The 20255-nt window shown below is 42.8% G+C and overlaps 1 protein-coding gene across 7 annotated transcripts in view; it reads left to right on the forward strand.

Annotated features, from left to right (window-relative positions):
• Positions 1-20255, forward strand: part of chd6 (chromodomain helicase DNA binding protein 6) — a 252768-nt gene that overhangs the window by 192530 nt on the left and 39983 nt on the right. For all 7 annotated transcript variants that reach the window (XM_043710969.1, XM_043710967.1, XM_043710968.1 and 4 more), the window contains 4 exons: positions 2568-2671; positions 8618-8747; positions 13034-13100; positions 16350-16410. In XM_043710969.1, coding sequence (XP_043566904.1) covers positions 2568-2671; positions 8618-8747; positions 13034-13100; positions 16350-16410 — 362 coding nt within the window. The remainder of the gene's footprint in view (positions 1-2567; positions 2672-8617; positions 8748-13033; positions 13101-16349; positions 16411-20255) is intronic.

Here is a 20255-nt window from a genome sequence, read left to right on the forward strand (position 1 = left end):
CTGACCTGCTGTGCTGTTCCAGCAATAAAGTTTCAACTTTGATCTCCAGCATCTGCAGACCTCACTTTCTCCTCAAAGTTTCCAATTCATGTACCCATCCAAATGCCTCTTAAATGATGCAATTGTACCAGCCTCCACCACTTCCTCTGGCAGCTCATTCCATACACGTACCACCCTCTGTGTGAAAAGGTTGCCCCTTCGGTCCCTTTTATATCTTTCCCCTCTCACTCTAAACCTATGCCCTCTAGTTCTGGACTCCCCCACCCCACGGAAAAGATTTTGTTTATTTATCCTATCCATGCCCCTCATTTTATAAATCTCTATCAGGTCACCCCTCAGCCTCCGATGCTCCAGGGAAAACAGCCCCAGCCTGTTCAACCTCTCCTTATAGCTCAAATTCTTCAACCTTGACAACATCCTTGTAACTCTTTTCTGAACCCTTTCACGTTTCACAACATCTTTCCGATAGGAAGGAGACCAGAATTGCATGCAATATTACAACAGTGGCTAACCAATGTCCTGTACAGCCGCAATATGACCTCCCAACTCCTGTACTCAATACTCTGACCAATAAAGGAAAGCATACCAAACGCCACCTTCACTGTACTACCTACTTGCAACTCTACTTTCAAGGAGCAATGAACCTGCACTCCAAGGTCTCTTTGTTCAGAAACATTCCCTTACCATTAAGTGTGTAAGTTCTGCTAAGATTTCCTTTGCCAAAATGCAGTACCTCACATTTATCTGAATTAAAGTCCATCTGCCACTTCTCAGCCTATTGGCCCATCTGATCAAGGTCCCATTGTAATCTGAGGTAACCCTCTTCGCTGTCCACTACACCTCCAATTTTGGTGTCATCTGCATATTTACTATCTATACCTCTTATGCTCACATCCAAACCATTTATATAAATGATGAAAAGTAGTGGACCCAGCACCAATTCTTGTGGCACTCCACTGGTCACAGGCCTCCAGTCTGAAAAACAACCCTCCACCACCACCCTCTGTCTTCTACCTTTGAGCCAGTTCTGTATCCAAATGGCTAGTTCTCCCTGTATTCCATGAGATCTAACCAGTCTCCCATGGGGAGCCTTGTTGAATGCCTTACTGATGTCCATATAGGTCACATCTACCGCTCTACCCTCATCAACCCTTTTTGTTAGTTCTTCCATGTCCAGAGATACATGAATTCAAACAGCAAAGGCAGTAACTGCACAGGTTCTCTGCTGTGTAAATTAGCAGTGTGGATTTCTCTCTCTCTCTCTCTCTCTTTCCTGCACTGACCTCACAATGTGCTGTCTTTGTCTGTCCCTCTCCCTTTTAAAAGTGCTGTTGTTTTGACTTTTCTTTTTCTCTAAAGTTCCAAAACAATGCAACAGCATATAAAACAATAATTGCTGCTCCTGAAATTCGAGGAAATCATCTCCAGCACCTAAAATACCTCAAAAAAGGAGCAGCCTGCTACAACCAGAAGTTTTCCCGTTGTCCATCTTGGATTACCCAGAATCCTTATTTTGTAGGCAAAAGTGAAGTCTGCAGATGCTGGATATTAGAGTCGAGAGTGTGGTAATGGAAAAACACAGCAGGTCAGGCAGCATCTGAGGAGCAGGAGAAGAGACGTTTCAGGCCCTTCCTGGTGAAGGGCTTATGCCCAAAACATTGATTCCCCTGCTCCTCAGAGGTTGCCTGACCTGCTGTGCTTTTCCAGCATCACACTCTCGGCAGTTATTTTGTAGAAAAATATTCAATAATGGCCATAATTGGTTTTTCCTTTGGTTTATCATTTTATATAGATGTCTGGCTCTTGTCCATTTTTTGACTCATGCCAAGCATGAATTTCCTCCCCTTGAAAACAATACCTCGTGTAATTTCAGCTTTAAAAAGGTCTTCAAAATTCGACCTACACACAAACATGTATAGTCTTTTAAGAGCAGACTAAAACCTATATGAGTCCTTGTATGAGTGTTGCAAATGCAGCAGTAAAGATTGATATTGGGACTAAAAAATTATATTATGGGAGGAGAGTTTCATAAATGTGGCTTATATTTCCTTAAGATTAAAAGATTGAAAGGTGATCTAATTGAAGTAATTAAAAGGATTAAAATTTCATCAGGTAGATAGTGAAGTATTGTTCCTCTGGGAGACAGAATACGAGGGCTGAATCCTTCAAGAAGCACTTCTTCACACAGCTGCTGATGGAAACCTGGAACTGTCTCCACAAGAGCACTATTGAAGCCAGGGGTAGGTGGGAGAGTGTCAGTTCACTGGAGTTAATAGGTTTTGTTGGATGAGTGTATTAAAGGATATAGAGAACAGAAGGGTAAAAATGGGTTTGAGATACAAATCAACTGTGATCTAACTGTGTTTGTCTCTCTTGCTCCTTTTCTGATTCTCTCCCTCCGTGTCTCTGAAACTTCCTCCTTCTCTGTCACCGCCTCTCTCTGTTCTGTCCTGCTGGCATTTCACCCTCTCTGCCCATCCCCTCCCTCTCGCTCATCCCCCTCTTTCTTAAACCACCCCATTCCCCTACACCCACCCATGGTGTCTTCATCTACCCCTGGTGTGCAGTAAGCTGGATGTCTGGATTCCTGATGTGGACTACAATGATATGCCAGTCGACTGGTGGGGTGGAGACTCTGATAAGTCCCTGCTCATTGGAGTTTATAAGCATGGTAAGACTGTGTTTATGGTCCCCAGGAATGTGTCCGCATCGAGAGTTGTTCTTCAGGAATATGTTGTTTGTCCATGTGGTTCCTAACAGTATCTCCAAATTTAATGTTTTTAGGAAAGATTCATTATCAATATGGTGTCCCCAGGGCCATGTCCATATATTCCGGGAGTTCCCAGGAGTATGCCTGAGTTTAGAAGAGACGGTGTTGTAAATGAAGATGTCTTTAAGAATGAACATGCTCGAGAGGTTATAGCTGATGCTTATTGAATTATCTATTTGCAAAGCAGTTTTATGAACATATGATGGAATAGTATACCATTCAGCCCTTCGAGCCTGGTCCATCGTTCAGTAAGACTATTGCTGATTTGTTTGTGTTTCAAATTACACATGCCCACCTACCCCGATAAACTTTGATTCCCCTTCCTAACAAGAGTCTATGTAACCTAAAAATATTCCATGGCCCTGCCTTCCCCATCTTTGAGGCAGAATGTTCTAAAATCTCTCACCATCGGTGAAAAATAATTCCCTGACATCAGTCTTAAAACAGTGCCAGCCCAGTTCTGGACTGACCCACGATAGGAAACTTCCTTTCCATGTCCAACTTGTCAAGACCATTCATGATCTTACAAACTTCAGTGAAATCACTCTCATTCTGCTGAACTTAAGTAGGCCACAGATTTCACAGGGGCAGGAATGGTTACTGGATGTTCCAGGGTTTAGATATTTTAAAAAGAACATGGAGGGGGGTAAAAGAGGAAGGAGAGTAGCATTGTTAATTAGAGAGGGCATCACAGCTGCAGAAAAGGGGGTTGTTGAGGAGGGTTTATCTACTGAGTCAGTATGGGTGGAAGTCAGTAACAGGAAAGGAACAGTCACTTTATTGGGTGTTTTTGATAGACCCCCCAATAGCAGCAGAGAGATTAGATTAGATTTTTAGATTACATTAGATTAGATTTTAGATTAGATTAGATTACATTACAGTGTGGAAACAGGCTGTTCGGCCCAACAAGTCCACACCGACCCGCCGAAGCGAAACCCACCCATACCCCTACATTTACCCCTTACCTAACAGTACGGGCAATTTAGTACGGCCAATTCACCTGACCTGCACATCTTTGGACTGTGGGAGAAAACCAGAGCACCCGGAGGAAACCCACGCAGACACGGGGAGAACGTGCAAACTCCACACAGTCAGTCGCCTGAGGCGGGAATTGAACCCGGGTCTCTGGCGCTGTGAGGCAGCAGTGCTAACCACTGTGCCACCATGCCGCCTCAAAGATGGAAGAACAGATTGGACAGCATATCTTTGAAAGGTGCAAATGTAACAATTGTTGTTATGGATGACATCAACTTGCCCAATATTGATTGGAACCTCCGTGCACTTGGGCTGGATGGAGCCGATTTTGTCAGCTGTATCCAGAAAGGAATCTTGACTCAATATGTAGATAGGCCGACGGGGGAGGTCACATTGGATTTGGCAAAAAAAACCAGGCCAGGTGTCCGGTCTCTCGGTGGGAGTGCATTTCAGTGACAGTGACCACAACTGCCTCACCTTTACCATAGTCATAGAGAGGGATAGGAGCAGACAGTATGGGAAGGTATTTAATTGGGGGAGGTGAAATTATACTGTTATTGGACAGGAGCTGTGGAGTATAAATTGGGAACAATTGTTTTATGGGAAAGACTCAATAGAAATGTGGAGGCTGTTTAAGGAGCACTTGTTGCGAGTATTGGATAGCTTTGTCCCACTGAGACAGGCAAAGAATGGTAAGGTGAAGGAGCTTTGGATGACGAACAGAGGAGTTTCTTGTCAAATGGAAGAAGGAAGCTTTCTTAAGGTTGAGGAAACAAGAGTTTGGCACAGCTTTAGAGGATTACAGGGTAGTTAGGAAAGAACTCAAAAATGGACTGAGGACAGCTAGGAGGGGACACGGAAAAGCCTTGGTGGGAATGATTAGGGAAAACCCAAGAGCATTCTACGCGTACGTGAGGGATAAGAGAATAATCAGATAGCATAGGGCCGATCAGGGATTGTGGAGGGAACTTGTGTCTGGAGTCTGAAGAGGTAGGGGAGGCCCTAAATGAGTGTTTTGCTTCAGTATTCACTAGAGTGAGGGACCTTGTTGATAGTGAGGATACCGTGGACCAGGTTCATCGGCTTGAACAGATTGATATTAAGGAAGTGGATATGTTGGAAATTTCGGAAAGCATCAAGATAGATATGTCCCCAGGACCGGACCAGATATATCCAAGGTTACTCTGGGAATGAGATTGCTGCACCTCTGGCGATGATCTTTGTATCCTCACTCTCCACAGGAGTAGTACCGGATGATTGGAGAGGGGTGAATGTTATTCCTCTGTTCAAGAAATGGAATAGAGAAATCCCTGGGAATTACAGACCAGTCGGTCTTATGTCTGTGGTAAGCAAGGTTCTGAAAAAGATTCTGAGATAGGATTGATGACTATTTAGAAAAACATAGTTTGATTAAAGATAGTCAGCGTGGCTTTGTGAGGGGCAGGTCATGCCTCACAAGCTTTATTGAATTATTTGAGGACCTGATGAGACAAGTTGATGAAGGTCGACCAGTGGATGCGGTGTTTATGGATTTCAGTAAGGCATTTGCTAAGGTTCCCCACAGTTGGCTCATTCAGAAAGTTAGGAGGTATGGGAGACTGAGAAATATGGCTGTCTGGATACAGAATTGGCTGGCCAAAAGAACACAGCAAGTGGTAGTGGATGGAAAGTATTCCACCTGGAGGTCAGTGACCAGTGGTGTCCTGTAGAGATCTGTACTTGCGCCTCTGCTCTGTGTGGTTTTTATAAATGACTTGGATGAAGAAGTGGAAGTGTGGGTTAGCATGTTTGCTGATGATACAGAGGTCAGTGGTGTTGTAGATAGTGTCAGGGGCTGTTGCAGGCTACAACAAGACATTGACAGGTTGTAGAGCTGGGCTGAGAAGTGGCAGATGGAGTTCAACCTGGATAAATGCTAAGTGATTCATTTTGGAAGGTCGAATTTGTATGCTGAATACAGGGTTAAAGATAGGATTCTTGACAGTGTGGAGGAATAGAGGGATCTTGGGATCCATGTGCATAAATGCCTCAAAGTTGCCACCCAAGTTGATAGGGTTGTTAAGAACGCATATGGTGTTTTGGCTGTCATTAACAGGGGGAGCGAGTTTAAGAGCTGCAAGGTTTTGCTGCAGCTCTATAAAACCCTGGTTAGCCCACACTTGGAACATTGTGTCCAGTTCTGGTCACCTTGTTATAGGAAAGATGTAGATGCTTTCAGGTGGGTGCAGAGGAGATTTACCAGGATACTGTCTGGAATGGAGGGCTTGTTTTATGAAGAGAGGTTGAGTGAGCTAGGTCTTTTCACACTGGAGAGAAGGAGGAACCGAGGTGACTTGATAGAGGTGTACAAGGTAAAGAGAGGCATAGATTGAGTCGATAGCCAGAGACTTTCCCCCAGGGCAGAAATGACTGTCATGAGGGGTCATAATTTTAAAGTGATTGGAAGAAGGTTTGGGGAGATGTCAGAGGTAGGTTCTTTATGCAGAGAGTGATGGGTATATGGAATGCACTGCCAGCAGTGGTAGTAGAGTCAGAGACATTAGGACATGTAAGCAGCTGCTGGACAAGCACATGGACTGTAGCAAATTGAGGAGTGTGTAGGTTGGGTTGATCTTAAATTAAGATAAGTGTTCAGCACAACATAATGGGCTGAAGGGCCTGTACTGTTATATGAAACAAGCTTGGCCTGTCTGATCTTTCCTCATATCGAGTAAATCTCATCTGAACTGCCTTCAACATGTTTAAGTTCTTAAATAAGGAGATGTAAACTGCATACTATCCCCTGGATGTTCACACCCATGCCATATACAACTGAAACATGACATCTTTACTTTTATAAATGAAAACCAAAATTGCTGGAGAAACTCAGCAGGCCTGGCAGCATTGGTGGAGAGAGAAACAGAATTAAATTTTGAGTCCAGTATTCCTTTTTATTTAATTAATTTTATCCTTTTATGTTTCCCTCATAAATAAAGGGTAGCATTCTATTCCCCTTCTTAAATCACTTAATACACATGTAAGCTAATCTTTTGTAAATCCTGCACTTTGACATCTAGACCCCTGTGCACACTGGAATTCTGTAGTCATTCCCCTTTTAAATAATACGGTACATTTTTATTTTTCCTACCAAAGTGAGCAACTTCACATTTTCACACGTTATACTCCATCTGCCAGAGTTTTACCCACTCACTCAACCATCTGCTTTGATGTGCAATCTCCTTATGATTTTTTTCACAGAATTGTTTTTTTTAAACCTATCTTTGTCATCAGTAAATTTAGCCACCATGCCTTCAATATCTTCTTGTAAATCATTGATATAAATTGTAAAACGTTGAAGGCTCAGACACATCTCTGTGGGACCCTACTTGTCACATGCTGCCTATCTGTAGAAGAGCCATTTATGCATAGTGTTTTCTGTCAGCCAATCTTCTATCAGTGCTAATGTGTTACCCCTTACACTCGAGAGCTCTTAGTTTTTTGCAATAAGCTTTTCTGTGGAACCATGTCAAATGCTTTCTGGAAATCCAAATACAGTGCATCAGGGGCTTCCCTTTATACACAAAGCATGTTACCTCTTCAAAACATTCCAGTCAATTGGTTAAACACCATTTCCCTTTCACCAAACCAGACTGACTCTTCCTGATCACATTGAGCTTTTTAAAAACTATGGGAAATTGGTCAGGAAGGGGAATGAGCAATTAGAGTTTGTATGGAAATATGAAATGCAAATGATCAGTTGCAGACCCCTGCTTCGATAAACAGATTAGAAAAGAATAGAATCCCTACAATGTGGAAACAAGCCATTTGGCCCAGTGGGTCGACACTGACCCTCTGGAAAGCATCCCACCAAGACCCATCCCCCATCTTGCATTTCCATGGATAAGCTACCTAGCCTGCATATCCCTGAACACTATGGGCAATTTAGCATGGCCAATCCCCCTAAGCTGCACATCTTTGAACTGAGAGAGGAAACTGGAATACCTGGCAGAAATGGGGAGAATATGCACATTCCAAACAGAGTTGCCAGAGGCTGGAATTGAACCCGGGTCCTTGGCACTGAGAGGCAAAAGTGCTAACCACTAAGCCACCGTGATGCCCTAGTGGCATTAATAGCTTTAACAACCAGGCATATGTCAGGATCTATGTGGGGCCATAGCAGTTTGATGTTGGGGTACCCCAATGTGCATCAGTATTTACATGGGTTCAATTTGTGTATTAGTTTGGAAACCACTGACATAGTAGCAATGACTTAAAGAAATTCTTTAACAGTGAGCTAGAACTGTATTCATAATGAAATTTGTTTGGATTGTCATTGTTGAACCAATTCCTAGTAAAGTCATGTCATTGCTGTGACTACAGTTTCTTAGCCGAAACTGAGTACAAAAGGTCCTTATGTATGTTTAATGGATTAGGCCATACCTAGAAGTAGTGGAACTCCCCTGGCCTCAGCTGCTAAATGTACTGTCCATTTCTAGTGTACTGCACAGCCCAGAAAAGACTAAGGAGTCAATCCCAGGTCTTGTTCTGTGTTTTGTCTTGATGAGAAAGTGGGAAGGATTCAGCTGGTGTTCTTTCTTCAAGACTGCTCACCAGAACAATGTATGAATTACAGACATATATCAGGTCAGGCAGCGTCTGGAGCGAGAAAAGTAAAGTTTCAGCATGATGACCGTTGTCAGATTTCTATCACCTAGAGCTTATTGGTATTGTGTTTTAGGGCCTCTGCACTCTGTGATATAATATTTAAAACATTATTTATGATTACTGAGTCATTTGAACACTGCACCAACTTGTCATGACCTAATGACATTTCTGTAAAAGTTCATAGTCATGACAGCTTGCTGTGACCCAGCTGTTTTTGATTCTTTTCAGGTTATGAGCGCTACAACGCTATGAGAGCTGACCCAGCACTCTGCTTCCTCGAAAGGGTTGGCATGCCTGATGAAACCTCATTAGCAGCTGAGCAAGGAGGTGCCGACCTGTCATCAGACATAACTGAAGGGTAAAACAATGGCAGCTGTGGCGGGACAGATTGGGGAAAGATGTTCGGTGGAAGGCACCCTAACTCCCTAATTCAAGCATTGAGCTTTCATTTCGATCATAGTCATCCTCAGTCCAACTAGTGCATACCAACCGTATTCCCAAACTGAACCAGTCCTGCTTACCTGAGTTTGACCCAAATCCCTCCAAACCTTTCCTATTCATGTACTTAGAGGAGAAAGTGAGGTCTGCAGATGCTGGAGATCAAAGTTGAAACTTTATTGCTGGAACAGCACAGCAGGTCAGGCAGCATCCAGGGAACAGGAGATTCGACGTTTCGGGCACAGGCCCTTCCTCATTCCTGAAGAAGGGCTTATGCCCGAAACGTCGAATCTCCTGTTCCCTGGATGCTGCCTGACCTGCTGTGCTGTTCCAGCAATAAAGTTTCAACTATTCATGTACTTACTCAAATGTGTTTTAAATGTTGTCACTGTACCTGCATCCACCACTTCCTTTGGCAGTTCATTCCACACACCAACCACACTCTGTGTTTTAAAAAAAACTTCCTCCTCTCACCTTAAAGATATGCCCTCTAGTTTTGAAGTCCCTCACCCGACGAATGCGACATGGAACATTACAGCGCAGTACAGGCCCTTTGGCCCTCGATGTTGTGCCGACCAGTCATACCAATCTGAAGCCCATTGAACCTACATGTCCATGTACGTCCACATGCTTGTCCAATGACAACTTAAATGTACTTAAAGTTGGCGAATCTACTACCGTTGCAGGCAAAGCATTCCATACTCTTACTACTGTCTGAGTAAAGAAACTACCTCTGACATCTGTCCTATATCTATCACCCCTCAGTTTAAAGCTATGTCCCCTCGTGCTTGCCATCACCATACTTGGAAAAAGGCTCTCCCAGTCCACTCTATCTAACCCTCTGATTATCTTATATGTCTCTATTTAGTCACCTCTCAACCTTCTTCTCTCCAACGAAAACAGCCTCAAGTCCCTCAGCCTTTCTTCATAAGACCTTCTCTCCATACCAGGCAACATCCTAGTAAATCACCTCTGCACCCTTTCCAAAGCTTTCACATCCTTCTTATAATGTGGTGACCAGAACTGTACACAATACTCCCAAGTGCGGCCACACCAGAGTTTTGTACAGCTGTAGCATAACGTCATGGTTCCGGAACTTGATCCCTCTATCAATAAAAGCTAAAGCACTGTATGCCTTCTTAACAACCCTGTCAACCCTGACACTTAACTATTCACCCATGCTCCTCATGATTTATAACCTCTATAAGGTAATCTCTCAACCTCCTATGCTCTAGTGAAAATAAGCCCAGCCTGTTTTCATGACACACCCCCTCCATTCCTGGCAACTTCCGGGTAAATTGCCTCAGGTAACAGTAAGTGGTATTTTCCCTTTCTCAGTGCCGGAGAGTGGTGGCACAAGTGCTGTTTATATGAAATTTACAGCAAGGAGACGACCCTTGGCCCAACATAATTGTCATGGCTTTTTGAAAGAGCAGACATCTCCACTTTCTTGTTATATTCTGTTTTTCATCCTTGAGTATTTGTACAAGTATTTTTTTGAATTATTTATGGAATCGGATTCCATTACCTATTCAGCTCGTGTTAAAAGGTCTTCAGCACAGTAAAAACATCCTTTGACTTATCCATTCTCGAGCCTGTTGCCTTAGCTGCCTTGCCATCACTAATAAAATTCTAAATGCTGCTTAATTGTGCTGAGCGTTTCTGCCACTCCCATCCTTACAGGCAGTGAGTTCCAGATTCCCACCATCCTCTGGGTGAAAGAATTAATCCTCACATCCTCTCTAACTTTCCTGCTCCTTACCTTAAATCTATGCCCCTGAGTCATTGGTCCCTCTACCAAAGGGAAGTTTTTTCCTGTCTATCCTATCTGTTGCCCCTTGTAATGTTTACGCTTCAACCATGTTCCCCTCATGTTTAGCTCCAGTGAAAACAACCCCAGTCTGCCCAGTCCCTTGTCATAACTGACTCTCCAGCCCCTGGCAACATTCTGGTAAAGCTCCTCTGCACACAATGCTGTAGCTCTGGCCTAACCAGTGATTTATACAGTTCCAGTATAAACTTCTTGCTCTTAAACTCTGTGTCTCAGCAAGTAAAGACATATCCTATATGTCACCTTAACCACTTTGTCTACCTGCCCAGATACCTTACGGGGCCAGAGTATGTGCACACCAAGCTCCCTCTGATCCTTGGTGCTTCCCAGGGTCCTACAGTCCTGGCCACAGAGTGGAAACATTTATTCTCAGCTTTCTGGTTCTTTTGAGTCTGTGACGTCTGGTAATTGACTTCATTCACCAGAAGAAATCCCTTTCTCATTCAAAACTTCTTTTTAACTTGAAAACCTCTGTTAGCTATCCTCAACCTTCTCTGTTCCAAGGTGAATAAACGTACCAATCATTTCTGATCGTTTCTCATGACTGAAGTCCCTCATCTAGGGTAAAATCCTAGTAAACATGTCCCATACACTTGCTTTTGTAATCAATGTCTTTGTTGATAAGTACATAAGAAATAGGAACAGGACTAAGCCATCCGGCCCCACCAATCTATGTCATCAAGACTGATCTGCCCAGGCGTCAACTCTTCAGCTTTGCTCTCAACTCCCTGCAATTTCAAAAGTCTATCTCCCTCCTCTTCAAATGCTTTCAGTATCTAGCCTCCACAACTCCCTGGAATAGAGGATTCCAGACATTCACTACCCTCAGCGAAGAGATTCTTTTCAATCACATTTCCAAATGAATATCCCCTTATTTTGTAACAGTTTCCGCAATTTGAAATTCCCCTACTAGTCGAAACATTTTCTCAACATCTACCCTATCAGGCCCCCTCAGAATCTTCTAGGAGAAAGTGAGGACTGTAGATGCTGGAGATCAGAGCTGAAAATGGGTTTCTGGAAAAGCGCAGCAGGTCAGGCAGCATCCAAGGAGCAGGAGAATAGACGTTTCGGGCAATGATTCCTGAAGAAGGGCTCATGCCCGAAACATCGATTCTCCTGCTCCTTGGATGCTACCTGACCTGCTGCGCTTTTCCAGTAACACATTTTCAGCCCCCTCAGAATCTTGTATGTTTAATATAATAACCCCTCATTCTTCTAAATTCAAAAGTATAAATGGAACTTATAAACCCAGGTAACTATTTCTTCTGTTAACCACCAGACCAACTTGCATCTGCCACCTTTACGGATTTGTGTATATGAGCTCATTTGCATTGTTCAAAATCTTGCCATGTATGATATATCAGTGGGCGGCATGGTGGCACAGTGGTTAGCACTGCTGCCTCACAGCGCCAGAGACCCGGGTTCAATTCCCGCCTCAGGCGACTGACTGTGTGGACGTTCTCCCCGTGTCTGTGTGGGTTTCCTCCGGGTGCTCCGGTTTCCTCCCACAGTCCAAAGATGTGCAGGTCAGGTGAATTGGCCATGCTAAATTGTCCGTAGTGTTAGGTAAGGGGTAAATGTAGGGGTATGGGTGGTTTGTGCTTCGGCGGGTTGGTGTGGACTTGTTGGGCCGAAGGGCCTGTTTCTACACTGTAAAGTAATCTAATCATCTTTCCATATTAATCCTTCTAAACTGCATCACCTCACACTTCATCGCATTGAACTGTGTCTACCCCGCACCTTGCCATTTCACTATCCTTCCTGTTATCCTAAAGGCTGTAACTATCTCAGCATGTCTTATCAGGTTACTTCATGAAGTTATGGAATGGTTACAGCACAGAAAAACATGAGTTACCTTGTATTCTTTCTCTGTGCCAGCTTTGTACATAAGCAACATATCAACAGCCATTCCCCTGTCTTTTCCAGTACTCCTCAATTTTTTTCTCTTCCAATAATTAGGTTTCTGTTGAGTGATGGTTTAAAGGGATAATGAACAAAAGTGGGGAAAAAGGAATGAAAGCAGAAAATATTGGACTCTTCCTTACCTCGCCCAAAAGAGGAGAATCATATGTCCAAAACATCCATTTATTTTGAAAATACAAGCGCAGATTGTCCGAAACATTGAGGTGCAGGCTGCATGAGCACAGAATTTGGAGATTTTGATACAGTTATATCTCTGCAGTCCACCTAGCCTGTACATCCCTGGACACTCTGGGCAGTTTAGCATGGCCAATCCACCCTCACCTGTACAACTCTGGCCTGTGGGAGGAAACCGGAGCACCTAGAGGAAACCCACGCAGACATGTGAATTGAGGTCATAGTTTCTCTCTGGTGTTTTCTTGTCAGGGGGTGATAAATTGTTTACTGTATTTCAGGGTTGACTTGTGTAAGGGAGATGACTCAGAGTTGAAGTCAGATGGACAATTCAAGGACGTGCCTGATGTAAGTATGATCCCTTGAAGTTGTTGGGTGTATGATTTTTTTCCTCAATCTGAGATCATCTTTTCTATGTCAATTAAGAATGGTCTCCCTCTACCTCTGAACCAACTTGCTTTTTTTGTTGGAGTATATTTCCATATCCAAAAGACCTCCCCAGAAACCATACTGTTTGCTCCAGTGTGTGGATGCTAACTAATTGACTGGCTGCCAATTGTAGCGGGTATTGAAGGCACCCACAAATGTTGCAACACGAGATCAGTCAATAGTGAGCAGGAGCAGGAGCTTTGCTTAATGATCTCCCAGGAGTCTCGAAGCTAGCTGTAATAGTGTTGTTTTTAAAAAATTCATTGATGGGATGAGGGCATCGCTGGCTAGATTGGCATTTATTGCCCAGGGGGCAGTTAAGAGTCAACTACATTGGTGTGGGTCTCAAGTTACATGTAGGCCAGACCAGGTAAGGATGGCAGTTTCCTTCCCTAAAGGGCATTAGTGAACCAGGTGGGTTTTTTCTAACAATTGACAGTGGATTCGCAGTCGTCATTACGCTCTTAATTCCTTACTTTATTGAATTCACATTCCACTATTTGCCATGGCAGGATTTGAACTCAAGTACCCAGAACATTATTTGGGTCTCTGGATTAACAGTCCAGCGGTAACGCCACAAGGCCATCACCTAATGCTGTGGATAAGACCATAGAATGTCGAGGTGGTCATTTACCCCTCAGACTTATTTGCCTGTTAAATTGGACATCAGATGAAATGGTATGTAGTTGTATGGTGAGATGGAAGGCCATCTTAAGCATAGCAGCAATACCTGAGCAGGTATTAGCAATGATGCTAATGCTCACATAATGCAAAGCTAACAATTGGATTTGCAAAGTGAAGAATGTTCACACAGAGATTAAACAGCAATGAATTATACTTCAAATACATTTGTTAGCCTTAACACCATATTTCATGATGCCCTCATCTGGCAAAATCTGTCAATCTTGGTCTTGAAGGCTCCAATTAATATTGAGCATCCAGAGCTTTTTGGGGACCAAGTTTTAGACTTGCACACTGCCTTTTCTGTGGCAAAGTGCTTCATGATTTCAGTCATGACAGATATGCTCTGATTTTAAGATTATGCTTTTTTTATTTAGCATTTTAAATACCTCAGTTATAACATCCCTAGAGCCCACCAGACAAGTGAACACTGGATGAGTCGAGAAACCCACCTCCTTTCAGCCCTGGTATTGCTCTGTTGATTGTGTGCTACTCCCTCCAAGGCCAGTAGCATTTCTGAGGTGCAGTGCCCAGGACTGAACATGGTGGGAACTTGAGATTTAAGAACAGGAGTGAGCAAATTAGCACGTCAAACCTGCTTCATTGTTCAGTAGCATTATAGCATATCTTGCAGTCTCATGTCCATTTTCTTGTCTGCCCCATAACCCTTGATTCCCTTATCTGTCAGTAACTTTGATAGGCCAGCTCTCCACAATGCTTTTAATTCAGTTTGAAGACATTTGTGCAGTCTGCTTCAGTAGACACCCCTGCTAATGTATTCTACAGCTATATTATTCTTGAACAAACTTACACCTGAATTTTTGTATTAGTATTTAATCTCTTGATTTTGCTAGAACTATCCAGGAAATAAGTTTGTTGTTTCTTGCAGTTCTTTCTAACTTTGGGAAGACATCATAGATTTATAAATAATTGTTTGCAAACAAAAACTTAGTCTCCAATTGACGTAAGGATGTGCCTGTTTGTGGCAGTTTGACCTTATAATCTGAGATGGACTTTGATAAAACATTCAACAAGGTTCCTCATGATAAACTACTTAGCAAGGTTAAATCACATGGAATACAGGGAGAACTAGCCATTTGGGTCCTGAACTGGCTCAAAGATAGAGGACAGAGGATGATGGTGGAGAGTTGCTTTTCAGACTCTAGACCTGTGACCAGTCATGCACTACAAGGATCCATGCTGGGTCCACTGCTTTTCGTCATTTATATAAATTATTTGGATATGAGAATAGAAGGTATAGTTAGTAAGTTTGCAGATAACACCAAAATTGGTGATGTAGTGGACAGTGATAGTGGTTATCTTTGAGTACAATGGGATCTTGATCAGATGGGCCAGTGAGCCAAAGAGTGGCAGATGGACTTTAATTTCAATAAATGTGAGGTGCTACATTTTGGGAAAGCAAATCAGGGCAGGATTTATACACTTAATGATATCCTCCTGGAGAGTTTTGCTGAACAAAGAGATGTTGGAGTGCAGGTTCATAGCTCCTTGAAAGTGGAGTCGCAGGTAGATAGGATAGTGAAGAAGGCGTTTTGTATGCTTTCTTTTATTGGTCAGAGTATTGAGTACAGGAGTTGGGAGGTCATGTTTCGGCTGTACAGGACATTGGTTAGGCCATTGGTTTGGAATATTGCATGCATTTCTTGTCTCTATCGTTTAGGAAGGATGTTGTGAAACTTGAAAGGGTTCAGAAAAGATTTACAAGGATGTTGCCAGGGTCGGAGGATTTGATCTATAGGGAGAGGCTGAATAGGCTGGGGCTGTTTTCCCTGGAGTGTCGGAGGCTGAGGGGTGACATTTACAGAGGTTTATAAAACAATGAGGGGCATGGATAGGGTAAATAGACAAGGTCTTTTCCCTGGGGTGGGGGAGTCCAGATGTGAGGATATAGGTTTAGAATGAGAGGGGAAAGACATAAAAGGGCGTAAGGAGCCTTTTTTTCATGCAAAGGATGGTGCATGTATGGAGTGAGTTGCCAGAGGAAGTGGTGGAGGTTGGTGCAATTACAACATTTAAAAAACATCTGGATGGGTATATAAATAGGAAGGGCTGAGAAGGATAGGGCCAAGTGGTGGCAAATAGGATTAGATTAATTTAGAATATCTGGTCGGCATGGACAACTAGGACAGGAGGGTCTGTTTCCATGCTGTGCATCTCTACGACTCTAACAGCCTGGTGCAATGCTGCCAACCTTAGTAAATACATAAATTCAACTTCCCAGGTGATCAACTGCTGAATATTACATCTTGCCTGGATTGGCCTGACCAGTTTTCTTCAAAACCTTCAAAATTAGGAAATGTCTGTGACAGTGAAAGAACTGGTAGAGCAACAGGCATTTGAGGATAGGGTAGCGTTTGTCATTAGTATAAGATAATGGTGATGACAAGAAGCTAGTGTTGTTTTAACCCTTCCCCATTCCTAAAATAAATTATGTTCTGACAGTTAATTAAATGTGTTGTCCTGCAGGAAGATGTAAACTCCTGCAATGAGTCGGGGATTATGGAGAAAGGTGAAGACTCTCATCTAGGTAAGAGATGTAAGCAGTGAATGAGTTGTGTTATAGTTGCATTGAGTGTCCACAGAATTGAGCCATTTGTCCCAATTGCTCTAATGCTCTGCTGTTGGTTCTTCAGGAAATCATTTCACCCTATCATTATGGCCTTTCTGTCTCATGCTTATCTAGATTTTCTTAAAATAAACCATAATATTTGCCACAACCCCTCCCTGGTGTAGCAAGTTCCTTAGTCTAACCACCCACCTGGTGATGAACGTTCTCCTGATCTATTATTAGATTTCTGAGCATAAAATATCTTATTTATGATCCCTAGTTCTTGTTATTTATGTGATGAGGAATATAGTCTCTATCTGCACTATTAAAGCCTGGTGTAACCTTGCAGAATTGTATCAGATTCCTCTGTAGCATTCTCTTTTCTGGAGAAGAGTGCCCAACCTTCCCAGTTTTTCCTAAAAGGTATAATTTTTCAGTTCTGGTGCTTGTAAGATTTATGCATCGTCTCCATTGGTTCCAAAACTGCTTTGTTTTCTTTGTTTCTTAATATTCCCCTTGTAAAACTAATGATCGATTGCGTTTCTGCTGTTATTTGTTTGTGGTTTTCCTCTAATAAATGAGATTCTTGTCAAGGCCTCACTTGACTCCAGTTAAAATTGGAGTAAGATTACCAAAAGGAGAGTTTCTGAACTCCGTTTGTGTCAAAATTCAATTGAATCTCAATTCTGGTGTTGCATAGTGTCGTCTTGTGTTTGGCATGAATTAAAAATTCTGTGTTTTTCCACAGTAAATTCTAAAAGCTTTATAGTCAGTATCCAAGGGAGTTCCATTAGCAGTGGTTCTATACTTGTCTGCATCCCCAGTTTAATTACTTCAGTTTATTACAGCTTGCATTGAACCTATGGTATAGAAGTAAGGCATTCATGTGAATTGCATTTATTTTCCACATTCACCTCATTCTCTTCTGATTAGAAACAGAGAATCGTACAGTACAGAAAAGGCCCTTCAGCCTATCAACTCAGCACTAACCAAAAAAAATTCTAATTCTCAGCAGTCCCACTTCAAGGCTTTGGACCAAGTGCTTGTAAGCTTATGACATTTAAGGTGTTCATCTAAATACTTTTTAAAGATTATGAGCTTTCCCACCTCAAATACCCTTGCAAGCATTGTATTCCAGATTCCCACCACCCTCTGGGTGAAAGAACATTCCCCAAATTCCCTCTAAAAGACCTGCTTTTTATCATAAAATTATGGCCTCTTGTTATTGATCCTTTATCTCAGAGGAACAGCTGCTTTCTATCCATTCTGTTCTTAGCCCTCATAAGCTTATACATGTCAATCAGGTCCCCTCTCGGCTTTCTCTGCTCTAAACAAAACAACCTGAACTAACCAGTCTCTCTTCAAAGCTGATAAAAACAGAAATTGCTGGTGAAACTTAGCAGGTCTGGTAGCATCTGTGGGAAGAAAGCAGAGATAATGTTTCGAGTCATGTGGTTATTCATCAGAACTGCTGCCAGACTTGCCAGCAATTTGTTTTTGTTTCAGATCTCCAACATCCACAATTCCTTGTTTTATTTTAATGGTTTGTTTTACTTTCCAGACAGCTAAACTGCTCCATCTCAGACAACATCCTTGTAAATCTCCTCTACACCCTGTCAGGTGCTATCACATACTTCCTATAGTGTGGTGACTAGAGACCTAACCAGAGTTCTATTAGCATGTCCTGCTGCCTTTAGGGATCTGTGGACAAGTACCTCAAGATACCACTGTTTCCCAAGCTTTTGATTGTCCTCCCTTGAGTATTCCCTTGTCTTGATCTTTCTTCCGAGTGGACCCCTCACACTTACCAGAGTTAAATTCCATCTGGCATTGATCCCCCCATCTGACTAATCTGTCTGTGTCCTCCTGCAAAGTAAAGCCTTCTTTCTCAACTGTCAACCACCTGGCCAATCTCTGCGTCATCCATAAACGTAATTGTCATCTCCCCCACATTTTCTTTCATGTCGTTTGTATGTACCGTCGACAATAAAGGACCCAACACATTCCCTTGTGGTAAACTACTGGACACTGGCATCCAGTCAGTCAAATAGCCATTTACCACCACCCTCTGTCCTACCACTAAACCAATTTTAGATCCTACTCACCAAATTACCCTGGATTGCATGAGCTTCTACCTTCTTTATCTGTCTCCCATGTGGACCTTATTAATGGCTTTGCTGAAATCCCTATAAACTACATCAACTGCACTCCCCTCATCCACAGACCTCGCCACCACCTAAAAATTCCATAAGATTTGTTAGGTATGACCGCCTTCTGTCAAAACCATGCAGACTGTCCCTGATCAAACCTTGCCTGTCTGTGTGGAGATGAATTCTCTCCTTGAGAACTTCCTCCAAGTTTCCCAACTTCTGATTGAGATTCCCTGGTTTATCTCCACCTCCCACATAATTGGAAGCACATTAGCTATCCTCCAGTCATTTGGCATCTCCCCTGTTGCCAGAAAGGAATTTTAAAAATGTGTCAGAGCCCCTGTATTTATTTCCTCCCTTGCCTTCCACAGCAGCCTGGGATGCAACTCATCTGGACCTAGGGATTTGTTGACATATAAGGCCACCAAAACCACCTTGTTGCCAATATCAAGCTACTCAACAGCCTCACACTTCCCTCTTCCCAAATTCTGTACCGCATGTGCCTTCTCCCGAGTGAAGACAGATGTGAAGTACTCATTTAACACTCTACCAGAGTCCTCTGGCTTCACACTCAGGTTGATCCCTATTGGGCCTTACTCTGACTGGTTACACTCTTCCCCTTGATACGTTTGTAGAATATTTTGATATTCTCCCCAGTCTTACTCACCATGTTTTCTCATGCCCCCATTTTGCTCCTCTAATTGCTTTCTTCAGTTCCCTACCTACACATTCTATACTCCACTAAGGCTTCCATTGATATGCTCCCTTTGTACTTGTTATAGATCTCGCTCATCCTTTTTTATCCAGCCGTGAATATTAATGAAGTTCCAGGGTTCTCTGGGCTTTTTGCCCCTACATTCCACCCTAAGGGAGACATGTTGGGCCTGTAGTCCTGACAATTACATTTGAATCTGCCCCGCCCCAACTGTTCTGTTGTGGATTTTCCTGGAAGTGGCTGCTCCCAATCTACTTTGATAAGATCCTGCTTTATTTTAAGAAAATCTCACTTCTCCTCATGCAAAATCTTTTCAAATCATCATTGTCCTTTTCCATAATGAGCTTAGCAACCACAATGATTAGCAAGGTTAGATCTCATGGAATACAGGGAGAACTAGCCATTTGGATACAGAACTGGCTCAAAGGTAGAAGACAGAGGGTGGTGGGGGAGGGTTGTTTTTCAGATTGGAGGCCTGTGACCAGTGGAGTGCCACAAGGATCAGTGCTGGGTCCTCGACTTTTTGTCATTTACATAAATGATTTGGATGCGAGCATAAGAGGTATAGTTAGTAAGTTTGTAGATGACACCAAATTTGGAAGTGTAGTGGAGGGTTACCTCAGATTACAACAGGATCTTGATCTAATGGGCTGAGAAGTGGCAGATGGAGTTGAATTCAGATAAATACTTTCCCAAAATGACTGCATTTTGGGAAAGCAAATCTTAGCAGGACTTATACACTTAATGGTAAGGTTCTAGGGAGTCTCTGAACAAAGAGACCTTGGAGGGCAGGTTCATGGTTTCTTGAAAGTGGAGTCACAGGTAGATAGGATAGTGAAGAAGGCGTTTGGTATGCTTTCCTTTATTGGTCAGAGTATTGAGTACAGGAGTTGGGAGGTCATGTTGGGGCTGTATAGGACATTGGTTAGGCCACTGTTGGAATATTGCGTGCATTTCTG

Source organism: Chiloscyllium plagiosum, chromosome 20 (assembly GCF_004010195.1).
Source record: "Chiloscyllium plagiosum isolate BGI_BamShark_2017 chromosome 20, ASM401019v2, whole genome shotgun sequence".
Classification (NCBI taxonomy): Eukaryota; Metazoa; Chordata; class Chondrichthyes; order Orectolobiformes; family Hemiscylliidae; genus Chiloscyllium; species Chiloscyllium plagiosum.